The sequence below is a fragment of the Lepidochelys olivacea genome, assembly GCF_965140295.1.
Source record: "Lepidochelys olivacea isolate rLepOli2 genome assembly, chromosome: 4".
Taxonomy (NCBI): domain Eukaryota; kingdom Metazoa; phylum Chordata; order Testudines; family Cheloniidae; genus Lepidochelys; species Lepidochelys olivacea.
In genome coordinates, this window is record NC_140414.1 from 143,978,839 (window position 1) to 143,994,916 (window position 16,078).

The 16,078-nt window shown below is 48.6% G+C and overlaps 1 protein-coding gene across 3 annotated transcripts in view; it reads right to left on the reverse strand.

Annotated features, from left to right (window-relative positions):
* The window catches only part of ADAM33 (ADAM metallopeptidase domain 33), a 77,548-nt gene that overhangs the window by 16,469 nt on the left and 45,001 nt on the right, over nucleotides 1-16,078 (reverse strand). For all 3 annotated transcript variants that reach the window (XM_084626548.1, XM_084626547.1, XM_084626546.1), the window contains exons 5-11: nucleotides 15,945-16,021; nucleotides 13,122-13,308; nucleotides 12,596-12,661; nucleotides 3,359-3,430; nucleotides 2,600-2,766; nucleotides 2,403-2,487; nucleotides 1,502-1,644 (exon numbers count right to left, since the gene is read on the reverse strand). In XM_084626548.1, coding sequence (XP_084482674.1) covers nucleotides 1,502-1,644; nucleotides 2,403-2,487; nucleotides 2,600-2,766; nucleotides 3,359-3,430; nucleotides 12,596-12,661; nucleotides 13,122-13,308; nucleotides 15,945-16,021 — 797 coding nt within the window. The remainder of the gene's footprint in view (nucleotides 1-1,501; nucleotides 1,645-2,402; nucleotides 2,488-2,599; nucleotides 2,767-3,358; nucleotides 3,431-12,595; nucleotides 12,662-13,121; nucleotides 13,309-15,944; nucleotides 16,022-16,078) is intronic.

Genomic DNA, 16,078 nt, shown 5'->3' on the forward strand with positions numbered 1-16,078 from the left:
AAGCGCAGAATTAATGTCCCCCGCAGATTTTACTCTTTCCCCACAGAAAAATTGATTCACACGTCCCTCCTGGGCACCGGGGGGTGGGTCTGGTTTGAGCATCGGGAGCAGCTGGGAGAGACATAAATTGCCACCTCAGGGGACGGGGATGGGCTCTCTCTGTCCCCTATCGCGGAGAGCCCAGAGCTGGGGAGGGACAGGGCTAGGGATGCCATGGCTGGTGGCTCCTACTGTGCGCCTCGGGGCCAGGGCCAGGTCAAAATCAGACCTGCCTCTGGAAATGTCCCCCGGCTGCAGGAAGTTCCCCAAGGACCCCCAGCTTCCTGCACCAATCACTCCCCAGCTGTGGGGGGGAGGGGTCACTGTACGAGGAACTGCCCAACCCCCATGCATCTGGACCACCCCACACTCAGAACCCCAACGCCGAGCTCCACCCTCCCTGCACCTGGATCACCCCATCAAGCTCCCCCACATCCAAACCCCTACCCCACCGAACCCCAACCAGCTGCAACCAGACCCCCACCCAACTCAGCCTCACTCCCCCAGCACCCAGACTCCCCCCCTCGCTGAGCCCCAACCACCTTCACCTGGATCCCCTGCAGAGTCCCTAAATCAGCGGTTCTCAAACTTTAGCAACCTGAGGACCCCCATTTTGATTTAAAACATTTTGCAGAGCCCCCAAAGCCTCCGCTCAGCCCCAGGCCGTACCCCCACTACACCCCTTCCCCCAAGGCCCCACTCCCCCCACACCTCTTCCCACCCTCACTCCTCCCCCTCCCTCCCAGCACCTCCTGAATGTCACTGAACAGCTGTTCCCCAGCATGCAGGAGGCACTGGGAGGGAGGGAGGGGAGTTGATCAGAGGGGCCCACGGACCCCTTGGAGTGACCCCGCAGACCCCTAGGGGTCTACGGAGCCCAGTTTGAGAAACGCTGACCTACGTAACTGAAAACGATGTGACTGTATTGTGCTATTTTGACAAAGCAAATATTGTGCGTAGAATTCTTAATTTGTTGGTGCAGAATTGCCTCAGGAGCAGCAGAGCGATAGAAACCCCTTTCAGAGGAGACCCGTGAAGCAGGAACTTGGGTCTTCAGAGGGGAACAGCTACTGAGTTTGCCCGTTCGGTGACTCTGTGGCTGGGTCCGTTCAGAAACCGCCGATGTCAGCGAAAGCACCCGAGGTAGGTGTGGGGAGAGCGTGCCCCGCCTCACCACAGAAACACAGGCCTCGGCCACAGGAGCGAACAGAGACTCCGGCTCTGCAGAACAGCAGCGCTCCCGTTAAACACGCTCCAGCCACTGGAAAGAGACGTGACCACACGCGTGTGCAGGCCTGAATGGAGGGTAGCGGTAAAACACGCACCAGCCGCGCCGTGATAACTCAGACACAGTGCTCATCGCTACGCCGGACTCTGGTAAGGGCAGCACCCCTGGGGCCTGCAATGAACAATGCACGCGGGGAGCCGCGGGCAGCCACTTCCTCTGCCGACACCCTCTCACCCAGTGGCAGCGGCCATGACGCAGCCTCCTTGAGCCGGGGTGGCCTCCACGCAGCAGCCCTCGCTGTCGTGGCTCATGCCGAAGTTGTGCCCGATTTCGTGAGCCATAGTGGCGGCGGCTCCGATCGGCAGGTCCGAGTGGTCCTGGTGCAGAGAAGGGGAGGGACGAAGACGGCATCAGGGCCTCTGCCCTCCAGGCTGGGGAGAGCAGCTCGGCCTGGTAAAGGAGCTGGTGCCACTTGGCTCAGAAGGGCTGGGATCGTGTCCCCGATGGTGAGGAAAGCAGAGGATGCCCGTGGCACCTCAAGGCTGGTCTCCGCCTGGGATCCCAGCTCCGAGGGGCACGGGGAACCGAGATGCGGAACGGAGCCAGAGCCAGAGATCAGGGCCTGTGCTCCTGTGTCGAGATTTGGACCCAGAGCTTCCCATGAGGTGGTGTCAGGCCTGGAATCGGGGTTCAGCCCCCTATGAAATGCAACCCCAGCTCTGAGTTCCCCCAAGTTCCGGGGCGTTTGGGTGCAGGGCTCAGGCTCCAATGGCGGGATTCTGTTGCACAGCTCAAGGGGGACCCCAGGATCTGGCCACCCTGTGAACAAGCACCAAGGCCTCGGACCACAGAGGGAAAGGGCTCCAGCTGACAGAGGAGCAAGGTCCGCTAAGCTCCTACAGCTACTGATGCTGCTCAAGAAGGCCTGGGCCGGCAGAGGAGCAAGCAGCTCAGGAAACACAAGGCCAGGCAGTTCTAGCCTACAGATTCCACGGGCACCGGCTCTGGAGGCTGCTAACTTGGCCCAGGAGAAGAGGGAGCTGCAATGACGTAATCCCAGCAGGTGGGAGGGAGCCACGGGGGGGGGAGGGTGCCCCAGAGAGCGAGGGGATCATGGGAACCCCCTTCTCCTTACCGCACTCACACCTCCCGAGTTCTCTGCGCTGCACATCCCCTCCAGCGGAGCCATCCCGATGGTCGTCCCTCGGAAGGTCCTGCCGCTGTCCAGACATGCACCGGAAACGAGAAGGGACGGGGTGGGCTCATGTTAGTGTGCCCTGGCGGCAGAGCGCTCGCCTGGGGAGACACCCACAGAGAAACCAGGGGACTCACGTCAGCAGCTGGGCATTGTCATGCTTCTTCCGAGACCTCAGCATCTTCTTCCACTGCAGGAAGGACCACAGGGTGGCATTAGCGTCGCTGGTGACCATGCACTGGTCCCTCTCCGTCCACACCTCCAGGCCGACGAGGGCCACTTTGATATTCAGAGACCTGTAAAACTGAGCAGGGGGCGGGGGGAAGACAACCAAACAGTGCTTCACAGCTGGGCCTCCGGTGGACTCCTCTGGATTCAGATCACCTCTGCCACGCTTCCCTCCCCACCCCATGGGGCAGAGGCCGTCATGCGTTCAGGTCTCGCGTTGCTCGAGGACACACTGGTACTGTGAGTCCTATCTGCAGTGACCCCTAAGGGAAGAGCTGAACCTTAGCCCCCTAGTAGTCTCCACCCTCGACACGGTGGCAAGGCTTGTGCCAGTGGGAGCCACCCAAACTGGACAGGCCAAAGGGCAGGGACCAGATGAAGATCAGGCCGCTGGCCACTCCGCTTACCCTGCTCCTGCCCTGAGCCACGCTGGATGGCGCAGGAAGGATTCAGACTCAGTGGCCCTGTGACTTAATCGAGACACAACAATGCTGGGAACCTTGGGGATAGGTCAGGGGCGCTGTCTAAGACAAAGGTTTGCCTGTCCGGAGCGGGGGCCTCAGCTCAAGTCTCAGCGCTGTGAGCCTGGACCCGGGGACGCAAGGTGCTGTACACACGCGATGCCACGCAGAGAGCAACCTGCTCTGCCAAGGGCACCCGGGCGTTACCTTGTCCACGTAGTTGGCAATCTCCAGAATCCGCTGCTTTGTTTGGCCCAGGTTGCGATTCTGTTTGAGGAACTGGAGAGAGGGGAACAAAAGAGGGATTAGGCGAGGCGGGAGGGCATATTTAAGTCCCGTCTTAAGCAAAGCTACTGAGGGACCTTGCTCGACAACCATACGGGACTGGTGGGGGTGGATCTCACAATAACTTCAGCCACGGTCGAAAGAGATGGTGTCCATTTCCATCACCCACGATGGGGCGTCTGGGGTGGCCATGCCGAGCATTCAGGCTTGAGGGGCTCGGCGCATGGAGCAACAGGGGGCTGGAGCTACTTCTATCGACCTCAGCAGCCGCTGGCCCAAATGAACTCTGACCGCAGCAGTGGCAATGAGCTTAGACCGACGCGTGTGAGAAATCATTAGGTTAGTTTAGCTACCCGCAGGAGCGGATCTTCCTCGACCACTTCCTGCCACGCTAGTACCTCCAGCTTGTGCAGCCGGAAGGGAGGGGTTCCTGTCTGTTAGCAGAGCGTCCTGTTATTCGGTGCCCCACCCAGACACACGACACTGCAGCAGGACCCTAGCTGCGCCAACGCGTCCCACAGACAAGGGATGAGTGTTCACAGGCCTCTCCTTTGTGGAGAGCTGAACTGCCGGGAGATTTCCTCCTGTGCTTCACCCAGGTCAGTGTCTGGATGTATTGCACAGCAGAGGCCTCAGATTAGTGTCTCGGGGACCACGCTGGGGACCGGCTGCCCACCTCCGCTCCCGTAACTGCCGGGCGACATTACCGCCCATTGCTCAGGCTGGCGACGCAATGCCAGGACAGGAGTCCGTGCGTTTTAGCTGGCTTGCCAGGGGACTTAGCAATGGAAAGCCAGCGGGAGGATCCAGAACCACAGGGCCAGCTGACCTCTGCACAGTGCATCTTGACAACCTGCGATCTAAATCTCTGGGCCCGATTCTCAGCTGAGGCTGAGCGGAGAGGGGAGGGGAAGAGAACCGGTTACAGCTCCCTGATCCCAAGCACTAGTCTGCCCGGGCCTCACAAAGGCTTGAGTACCCAAGGAACTGCCCTAATATGCTACTGTCACTGGGTCTCTAACGGACCCTAAGCCAGCGGAGGACAGAGGCCTGCTCTGCCAAAACCCCTCCCCACCGTGCCCCCTACAGAAGCCAGGGGAATTCCCTAGTGGCCACTCACAGCCAGGCAAGAATCAGGCGCTGGGTGTCCCATTCTCAGCTCCCATGCAAACGGGGTGTGGCGGGGGGGTTAGCAGCACCAGCATACGCGTGGCCTGAAAGAGAGACCCGGCATAAACGAGGTCTTACAGAGCCACACAGCGACAGGCACGCCGCTACGACTCCTTTTGTCAAATTTCAAATAAAAGGGTGTTTTTGCCTGGCAAGCGAGCAGTCACCGTTGGCAGCTGCAGCCCAAGCCCTGTGGCCCTGGGAGCACTCAGTTTCACACTGAGGCAAGTCAAAGGGAAAGCGACCTCGCTGAGTTCCAGTGGCCAAGCTGAGAGGGCTGAGAAGGACAAACACGAGGGCAGAAGTAGTGCAAAGGAAACGGGGTTCCCAGGACTTGATCTGTTGCAGCTGCTGAGGTGGGTGAGCAGGATTCCTCACAAAGAGGGAGAGGGAGATGAGGTCCTGTGCTCTCAGCACCTCAGAACTGGGGGCTAGGAACTCCCAAGCTCCGACACTGACATGCCTTGTGCCCTTGGGCAGTCACTGGCCCGTTCTATGCCTCTGTTTCCCCACTTGTGATTAAAGCCTCACCTTGAGGTGAGCATTCATTTGCTCATATCTGTCACGTGCTTTGTATATGGAAAGTCCTATATAAAAACCACCACTCTGAGCTTTTCCAAGGCAGTGACTCAGGAATAGGGCACCGGCAGCCGTGCTTCATCGAGCCACGTGCCCGTCCTTTCACGCTGACTTTTACATATCCCCGCAGTCATCCCATCTCTCCCAGGACTGATTTGTGAGCCTAATCATTGGAGTGTTAGACCCGCAATAGAGGTGTTTCTACGGGATGGGGAGCAAGCAGATACCGGACAGTGTTGGTATACAACACTTTAAATGCTTTTTTTCCCCGTATTTTTCTCGGAACATAAGATTGTTTTTACACAAAGATTTCTAATAGTCCTTGATCTTAAGTCCTTGCTTCAGTTGCTAATTTGCAACGCACGCATTCATGCCAAACACACGTCATTCATACCAAGCCTCAATGACCTATAACATATTACATGGCTATATATGAATCACAACATATATTGAGTTTTATATTATATATCTCCCAACATTCCCCCTTCTTGATACATGATTAATGCCATAAATTATTGCAGATTTCAGAGTAGCAGCCGTGTTAGTGTGGATCCTCAAAAAGAACAGGAGGACTTGTGGCACCTTAGAGACTAACCAATTGATTTGAGCATGAGCTTTCATGAGCATCTGATGAAGTGGGCTGTAGCTCACGAAACCTTATGCTCAAATCAATTGGTTAGTCTCTAAGGTGCCACAAGTCCTCCTTTTCTTTTTATTAATTATTGCATCACTTTATAATTTTGCAAGCAATTTAATTGTATATATGACTTGCATTGAAACTTTCTATTTGGCAGTATAAACATAGGTTAACAAAATGTTAATGCAAATAACGAAACAATAGGATATAGCATTCAATTTAGAAGAGCTGGGACACTGGGAGACCATTTTTTAAACATTATACCAATGAGAAATTACCAAATTTTTTTTTATGTTAAAATTTGACCACCGTGAGTTAAAATAACATTTGTTATTTTTTTAGCTGAGCAGATAGATACATTTTTTGCATATTTCCTGATTTTTTTGCTTTTACCAATTAATTTTTTTATCGTTTTTAATGTATTTTTAAATTAAAGGACCAGTTTACATTTTTTGGTTTTTAAACAATTTTTTTTTTAAAAAAAGAGAGGACGTTGGTAAATAATTTTCTGAATAACGATCTTTGTTACGTTACCTTTACATGACTTAATTGGGTCTTCTTTTGTTATCCTTTTTTAAAACACACAAATACACCCATTGCCTAAATTAAACACGGTTGTGCCATTAGAGGTTAAGTACTGCATGGTACAGTGTTTGCTTGAACGGTTTAAATGACATTTTTTCAGGGACCAAGTTGGTTGTGGGCACACCCGTTTGCTTTGTTTTTACTTTTTACAATGTTTTGTTAAATTTTACTAATTTATCATTTTCTTTTGAATTAAGTGTGTTTCACTTATTTTTATTTGCCATAACTTTTTATTAATCATTTCTGGCAACACCCGGGCGACTGCCGCTGGTTTTTGTGTTGGGTAACAGCATTTTGCCTTTATATGTTGTTTTTTTTTTTTTTAATTTTGTAATTTGTTGATTTTGTATACGAGGATTTTTGAACCCTTTAAAAGGCCATTGCCCATTACTTAACAGAGTAACCATTTTGTTTTATAAGTCTGCATTTTTACACATTGTATCGCTAGTACCATTTTACTGTTAATTTTAGACAGACCAAAAAGATTTGCATTTAGAGACGTTTCTAAGGCTTGGGCTTGTTTTAACTGGAGTTTTACACCTTTTTTGTTCCGATAATGCATCACAATTTTGACACGTGTTTGTATAGCCCCCAAAATTTTACGCAAAGCTGACTTGTTTTTGGTAACGTTTTAATATTAAATGAGATTAAAACTAGCTTCAGCTTCAATACTGCCTACGATATATTTTTATACACTTTTTATTTTGTATAGTTGTGGTCTTTTATTGTTGTTGCCATGCTTGTACTCGAGGCAGATGGCGTACACGGCGGAGGTTGTGCACTCATGTTTGCTTGCGCTTTTTTTAACCGGATTGTTTGATTTACAATAGTTGGGGCTTTGATTACATTTATATATAGGGGCTTGTTTGCCATGATTTTTGGTGCAATTTGGTTTACTGGTATTCAATTAATAAACATAAAAAACTGACCATATTTTTGAAAATATATTCCCCTATTAATTTTTTTTAAAGCAACTTAATTTTATTATTACGGAAGGATTTGCTATTACACCATATTTTGATCATTTAAGAGCCACTGACATTTTATTTTACATGCGTATTAGCCAATTTTTGTTTATTAGTTACATTTAGGGTGACTACATTCAATTTTAAACTTTAAAAGGTAGTTTAGAGTACTTGTATCTAGATTGTTTTTATGATAACTAAATTAGTACGTATTGCTTTTTAAAATTTTTTGGCTTGAGATATTCCCATGTTACATTTTTGCCATGTTTTTGCCCTGTTTTAAATTTTACCTCAAAAGGGTCCCGAATTCGGTGGTTTATTTTTGATTGCTGCTCACCTTATGCAGGTTTTAACAAAGTTTTTTACGTTCTTTTGCACCCTAGGCCATAGGGTGACACAGGTTAATAATTTTTATTATTTTTTGGAAGTTTGTTAGGTACCCACTTTACCTTTTCCGTTTTTTTATTTACCACATAGCCACCATGTATGTGTGTGTATACACACACACAAGGTTTAACCTCCTGTTTTATAGCTTGAGCTTTAGTAACTATCATAACTTTTAAAGGCTTTTTGCTGCTAATTTAGCTAAAGCATCCGCTTTATTAATTATTATTATTATTGATTTTTATGCCCTTTAATACGTTTTACTTTTAATTTCTCTGGGTTTTTTTTAAACCAATTATAGATAGATTTTCAAAAACAAAAAAAAAAGAAATCTGGACCACATTTGTTTCTTCAGCTGTTTCCCAATGTTTTTTCTTTTTAACTTTCAGTGGAATATAACAGGGTCTTGCACCACAAAGTTTGAATGTATATAGACAAAGAAAGTCTGCAACATAATTTTTTTGTTCAAGCAGATCACTAAGAGCTTTGACCTTGGCTCCCTGAGCTGAAATTCTACTTACAGAACCAGAAATAGCTTCCCCATCAGTTTGTGCAGCTGCAGAACCCTGTATATTTTTTAGAGTTCTTATGGTATGAACTGCCACTTGTAAACCAACCCTTTTTTTTCTTCCCCTTTTGTCCCGAGGCTTAACACTTTATTTACCGGGGGTGCTTTTTTAACAAACTTTGGTTCAGTTTTTGAAAGTGGGCATTTATGCTTCTTTCCTTCCATCAGGAGGGCATATGGTAACATTATGGCTTGTTTGTTATTTTTACAAGTAACTTTTTTGCTAGTTAACATTAAGGTCTATTGGGCCCTTCTGGTATTTGATATTTTTTCCCTGCCGTTTTTCTGATAAAAACATACCTCAGGGGAGAGCGAGGTGTTTGTAGGGGCTGTGCCGGTCGTCAAAGCAAAAGCTTTGGTGGCCCACACAGCAATTAACCATTTTTCCACCCCCCCAGACTCCAAACTGCTGCTTCGTAGGGGTTAATTTTTTAGACTTGTATGTGACCGGTATTAACTTTTTATTAGTTTTTGCATCAATACCACTGCTAGACTGTGCTGAGTTGCTGCCAACTTACTGACAAACGGCTTGTTTATCTCTGGGAATTTCAATGCTGGAGCTTGCATTAAGGCTTGTTTTAAATGACAGAAAGCTTCTTTTGTTGTTGTTGCTGAGGGCCCCCCTCCCTAAACGTTTCTTAGTAAATGCCACCAGGGTCCAGTGATTGCGGCAAAATTCCAGATGTGTTTTTTTAAATAGTTAAACCCCCTAACATCACCCTTAATGCATGAGAATTCTTTGGCCTGGGTACATTTAATAATGATTTTACCTTTTGTTGATTTACCTGAATTTTTTGTTTCCCTAGGGTCACCGCCAAATAATTTTTTTTTTTTGCACTAGTTGGGCTTTTTTTTTTTCTTAGCCTTGAAACCCGTTTTCTGAAGGAATTTTAACACCTTTTCAGTTCGCTCAGTCACCTCCTCTTTCGTGCCCCCCCCCACTATGTTATTTACCTAGGAGGAGACTTTTAATTCTTTTCGGAGAATTGATCCAGCAGTCGCACCACATGTTGGAGCGCAATAGCCAGAGCGCAGCGTAGGTCCTGGGGAATGGTTTTCATAAGCACGGTTGTTCCTTAAAAGTAAACGCAAAGCGGGCCCAGCAATCGGGATGCAACAGGATGGCGAAAAAACAATTTGCCATATTTATGACAGAGAACCATTTAGGGCCCCCCTGTATTTTTACCATTCCTTGAGGTCGATCTGCTACTATTGGTACCATGGGGGGGAGCGGTGGGGGAAGCTTTATTGATTTGTCTAAAATCCACGGTCAATTTTTAATTGTTTGAGGCTTTTAATACGGGCCAAATTGGGCTACTGTATGCAGAATTTCCCTTTTTAATTAATTCCTGTTGTTCTAATGACTTAAAAAAAAAAAAATTAATTCCTGCCTCTGCTTGCACACGATATTTATATTATTTCTGTGGTGGCTCTTTATTCCCCACGATTTTAACACATGCTTTGATTTTACCACATTTTGCTTTATTTTTCATGTATACATTGGGAAACCCCTTTACCCTCACATGCCGTTTTTCACAGATTCATAGATATTAAGGTCAGAAGGGACCACTATGATCATCTCGTCCGACCTCCTGCACAACGCAGGCCACAGAATCTCACCCACCCACTCCTGCGAAAAACCTCTCACCTATGTCTGAGCTACTGAAGGCCTCAAATCGTGGTTTAAAGACCTCAAGGAGCAGAGAATCCTCCAGCAAGTGACCCGTGCCCCACGCCCCACGCTGCAGAGGAAGGCGATCCAGTATAATTTTTTACACTGCTTCTGCAGCACATATGCTGGGAACGTACCCCGCTGTCAGGACGCTTTCCGTCCAGCCCGGCACACGCCACAGAACTTTATTAGGTAAATTAAAAACTAACCAATTTCTTTTTTAAAAAGGAGTTCCCAATGTTGCTGGCTCAGCCGCCTGATCTGTCTGAAGCATTTGTTTTCTACAACAAAAATCCCCCACTCTCTCTCTGGGGAGAGCTATTTTTACTGAAGGATACTTTTTTTTGTCACGCCTTCCCCAGTAAAGAAGGCTGCTACACTAATTTCTGACACATATCGAGTTAAATTACAACTTTTATTTACAATATTTACACCAGCCCCACTATTCAATGGGGCATCTTTGGGTTCATTATTTTTTTGACAAGGACAGTTGTCCTAGGCCTACCGTTTAAAACCATTTTAATTTAGTGACCATTTCCCACTTCTGAGGGCCCATTTCCGGTGGGAGCAACTGGTCATCGGGGCTACCCTACAGAGCAGGCATTTCTGAACCCTCGGTTTCTAGAGCTGTGACCTTTTTTTGCTCCTTAAAATTTTTTTTTATTCTTTGCCTTTTTTTTTTCTTAATTAATTCATGCGTCCGTTTTCCATTTTACTTTCCTTAATTTTAAATACCTCCAAGCGATATTTTGAATCACATTTACTCCTTTTGGGGGCTCATTTTGATTATTTCACCCTCTCTCTCCTTGGGATGGGGTGTTTTGTTGTTTACCATGAGTTTGGGGGGGTTGTTTTTTTCAGTATCTCGATTTATAAGCACTCTTATCTGCATATGTTATTGCTTTAACAAAAGGTACTTTGGGTTTTCATTCTTTTACCTGGCTTCCCCCGTCATCATTCGTTGGCAAACGACCCAGTGCATCCATAACAGGTAACCCCTTGTCCCGGGCTGCTTGGCTCACCAGATTAGTAGACAGTGCAAATACATTTTTGTTCAGTCAGTTCAGTTCAACACATTATTTCAAAATTCCCGCGAACTCAAATCAGCTGCCATCAAAGAATCAGCTGTGACATGTCTGGTGACCTCTGCCCTGGGATTAGTCACCGGTTGCATTTCTTCAACCCATAATCCCAGCGCTTTTTTCCTTAACAGGTAATCCCTGGGTGACTTTCCAGGCTTCATGTAATCTGCACTGGACAACACCTTCATGGGTCTTTGACCTCTCTTTTTTTTTTTAAAACAGCATCATAAATCGCGGTATCAGTTGGTGTGCTTCTGGCTGCCTGTCCAAGGCAGTTTTCACTTGATTTACTGCCTGTAGCTGCCACGATGAACCTATAAGATTAATTCATATTTAAATTCTTTGTTCCTCCTAATTCTGACCACATGTAGCTAAATTTTTTATATTTTTTATATTCACTGGGCCCAGTGACTTGACCACCAACTGTAAGTCTGACGAACTTACAGGAATTATTTGGGTCTGCTCTGACCGTATCTCCCCGGCGGCATCCTTAATGGTTGATCTCTGGTCTGTTGCTGCTACAGGCTTCTCTGGCTTAGGCTCTTCCAGCCAGTTTCTGATCTCTTTTCTTAACTTAGTATAAAGCCCCTCTCGAGGTTGGCCGAATTCCCTTCTCTTTTGACCCCCCTCGCAGATTTTCTTCAAACCAAATAGCATTTTGGAATCCAAATCCAAATCAAAAAATTTTTCTTTTATGACACAGACAACTTGCAGCTCCTGTATTTTCACTTGCTTTTTTAATGTTGCTAGAGTTTTCTGGCACCAACTGTGAGAAACGCTTGCGATTTTCTCTTCCTTTTCCTTAGTCAAATCCCAAATTAACTGTTTCATTTCTATGACTTGATGGTCTAGTTTATCTTTGTCTGCTTTAATTTTTTTTCCAAGCCATCACTCTTTTTTCCAGTTCCCTATTTTGTTTTCCCATTGTTCTAACTGAGTCTGCATTATCTGTGCCTGCGTATGTGTTATACATGGTTGTAAGCGCCGGTTATTAGCAACCTATTGACCTGCTGGACTCTGTAAACCTCTGTAACAATTAACCATTTATTACAATATCCATTAAGCATTTATTAACCCTTTATAAAAGGAAACTTTAATACAAAGGGCTCCCGTTTCCTCTGCAGCCCCACTCCTATCCCAGCACTATGCCTTTGCCCCACTCATTGGTCAGACATTTTGGTTACAGATCAACTCCTTGGGGGTAGAGACCTGTTTTCTCTGCATGTCACCCAGCACACTTGTGGGCCCTATAAAGTAATAATGACGGGTACCTTCTGGGTACCACTGGAAGATTAAGAGTGAATATAATTATGATGGATGGATGAATATGATTGATCTTGGCCATTCCGAAGAACAGATAAAAAATAAAAACCTGACAGAAAGACAGGGATCCTGGCTCTTCTGAATGACAGACAAAGACCACGCTGTCCCAGCATCCAGCCTCCCTCCCTGACAGTCGTCTGTGTTCCTCCAGCTGACGGTCAATTGGAGCCAGTTTCTGAGAGTTAAGTGCTCACCAGGGTGTAATCAGCAACAATGAACAGCTCCATGTACTTCAGGGTCCTCCAGGTGTCTCTCTTTGCCTGCACAACAAATGACAAGCGTCACCAGAAAGGAGGAAAAGGAAGCCAGTGCAACAGACAGGAATCAGTCCAAATTCTCAGCAACCCCGATCTTGACATTCAAGATCACGTGCATTGAATGGCAATGGGGAAATGGTCAGAGAATGGGAAACTGAGGCACGGAGCAGCCAAAAAAATCTTGGCGGCTCAGATGCAATTTGCTGATCTGGAACAGGACTGACACCAACGTTAGCCCCCCCATATCTCGCAGAACCCGCTGTGGTATCTTTCTGGACCAATACTCAGTTTCACGTTTCGTCCAAACCAGGGCAACCTTCAACACCGTACTAGGGCACCAGGCTCCATCCCAGCCCAGAGGGAAGACCACCGCCTGCTGAGCCACGAGCTCTCAGAGCTCTCACCTGCCTCCACACAGGTAAGGACCCTTTAACAGGACAGTGAAAGGAAAGCAAAGACTTACCCGCTGATGCACCGGCTTGACGAGTCTGGCAATGTCAGCTACGCTGCTTCCTAACAGGCCGCTAGGCCCACAAGTCCCACCTTCGACTGGCAAGTGCTCTGCCCGAAAGAGGATGTGATGCTCAGGTTCCGGGGTCCCCAGGGGTTTCAAGTAGTAGCTGTCATTGACATTCAGCACGATCAGGCCGCTGGCAATAAAGAGAGGAGAGCCGTGAATGGAAAGGGAACTTCATGCACATGAGGAATTAAAGGGCAACTCTGACCAAGTTAACCAGGGGAGCAGAGCAGAGACAGACGCCCTGACCCAGCGAAGCACTTATGCATGGGCCTAGCTGTAGAAGATGAGCAGTTCCATTGACTTCTAACTACACGTTAATGTCTGCATGTTGCTGAAAGGCGATGCTGGATCGGGGCCCAACATAACAGCCTGTTGGCGTGCAGTCTGAAGGCACTCGCTGGATTAGTATGGACCAGGCACAGAGCGGCATGAGCACTTTACAGCTGCTACAGGAAAGGGGGGGCATCAGGGTAGACTTTGAGAGGGAAGGCAGGAGTTGCTTGGCAAACGTTCCCCGGGGCTGTTCCCAGGGGAAAGGGTGGCACGAGTCAGAAGTGGGTGTGGGAGACAATGCGAGAGAAATTCAGATGGAGGGTTAGGGTGAAGGGCAGGCATTTGGAGAGGTGGGACAGATAGAAGACAGACAGACAGAGAGATGGGGGAAGAGATGCCGACGGACAAGCGAATGAATAAACAGCTGTGAATAAATGGATCCAGCAATTTCATGCCTTGGAAAGGATCAGCTCACTCTGTAACTAGGGGCCTAGCTCGCTCCTTACGGATTTGATCCGAACCATTTTGGCCCACCGGCAGTAACAAAGGTCTCTCATGCTAGCTCGTCCCCAGCCCTGCCCCAGCACTCCCCACCAGGGAGCCTGCACACCCAGCTAGATCATGCAAACTCCAAGCTGCTGGCAATGCAGGGTCTGAACCAGGAATCTGGTGCTCATGCAAAGCCATTTACCCCAAGCAACCACAGCAAGCCAGGGCGCATGCCTGAGCAGGAGAGCGGGCCCAGAGTGCTGGAAAACAGACCCCTGCAGACACCAGAGACCTTGGCATCTTTATGGCACAAAGGAGAACGAACATCAAATGAAACCCCCAGCTGACGAATCCTCCACCACTGTCTCGGTCAGTTTGCAGCCTCTGGCAGGAATCCTGTGTCAGATGAAAGCCGACACCCAGGCCGTCCAGCTGAGGGGCTGGCCCCAACATCCATAACATTCCCCCATCAAATCGAAATCACATGTGCGCGTTGCTGGGCAATTACTTCACCTGCTTGGATTGTTTAACATGTGGCTCAGAATCTGCCATATCCTTAATCCTCCTGCTGTCACCAGAGAGCTAACGGCAGCACTGAACAATAGGGTACAGTTTCTCCTCCTCCTCCCGAGCTGGCAGCCCTGCCAGATTTCATTATTTAACCACCTAGGCATTTGGACGCTGATCCCCAGCTCTTCCATAGCGCTTTCAAAGGAGGCCAGTATCATTAGCTCCACTGTACCGATAGGGAAACTGAGGCACGGAGTGGGAAAGTGACTCGCCCAGGGTCACCCTATAGGCCAGTGGCAGAGCCAGCAATAGAAATAGGTCATAGGAATAGCCAGGTCTCCTACGCCCCAATCCAGTGCTCTATCCATTAGGTCACATTGCCTTCATGCTCCCAGGGACGAGTGAGAGGCAAAGACCTGGACAGACAGACCGACTGTTTAGACAGCCTCCCCCTCAACCCTCCTCACTTTATCTAAAACGCTACCAGCATCAGCCATTGCTATTCGATCTGTTGGTAAATTGCCACAGGACTCCAGCTTTGGGAGACAGCTCCGTCCTTTCCCATGTAATTGGCTAGAGGTCTCTGCCATTCGGGGCCGTGCCTGGGGCGTTGGCCTTTTACATGAAAATGGCAGAGGGGAGTTAAATCGTAAAGCGAGCCAGTTCCACAGGCGATTCCAGACCCATCCTACCAGCTGCTGCTGGAGAAGATCGTTTATTGTGTGTCTGTCATTTTACAGACAAAGAGCCCAGTGCTCCACTGCCCTGCATTTTGCGTCGTCAATTTCGTCAGGGCGGAGCGCCTGTAACAGACTCCCAGGTCAGAATGGCACAGGAAGGCACAAGGCAATGGAGAAATGGGCCCAAAGTCTCTATCTAGCCATCCATCTTCTTATGCTGTGCCCATCACTGAGGCATCAGGGCAACTGCGTCCAGATGATCTGACGGTCTTGTCTACAGCGGCGTCCTTTGCACCAGTGCACGTGACTGGGGAAGGGAAGCGATGAAAGATCAAGTGCAGCGTAGCGCCTCGCTTGCTTCCCGAGCGCTGCGTCTGCCACAGACAAACAGCGGAGAACGCACTTGGCACGGTAGGTGCGTTGGCTTCACTTGGAGTTTTCCTTGTTGGTTTTGTTATGGCTGCTGTGAGTTGGGGAGTTGATTGGGCCCCTGGTCGAAAGGAGTTTGGAAGCAGGATGCTTTATAGTTTCACAGTCTGAAGGGACCACTGGGAGTGTGATGTGCTGCACAACACAGGCCAGAGAAGCTCCCTGTGCGAACGCGAAGAGCAGTGGTCTAGTCAGCGGGCAGGGGGGTCCAGGCTTTGCAGGCCACATTCAACGGCTTGGCCAGGATGAACAAGGGCCTTGACTACGATGTATGAACTGTGCTTTCCCTGCCAGGAGTTTCCGCCTCCATTGTGTGTCACACACTGAGCCCACATCCTGCCCCCAGTTCCCCCCCCCAACCTGCATGCCAAACTCTCCTCCTTACCTGATCCCCGAGCAGGTGCTGAGAACCACCCAGGAGCCCTGGTACCCTCGCACATGGCCGTGGTAATGACAGTGATCCTGGGGAAAGGGAAACAGACAGCAGTGATTGGCTACCATTGGCCATCAGACAGACAG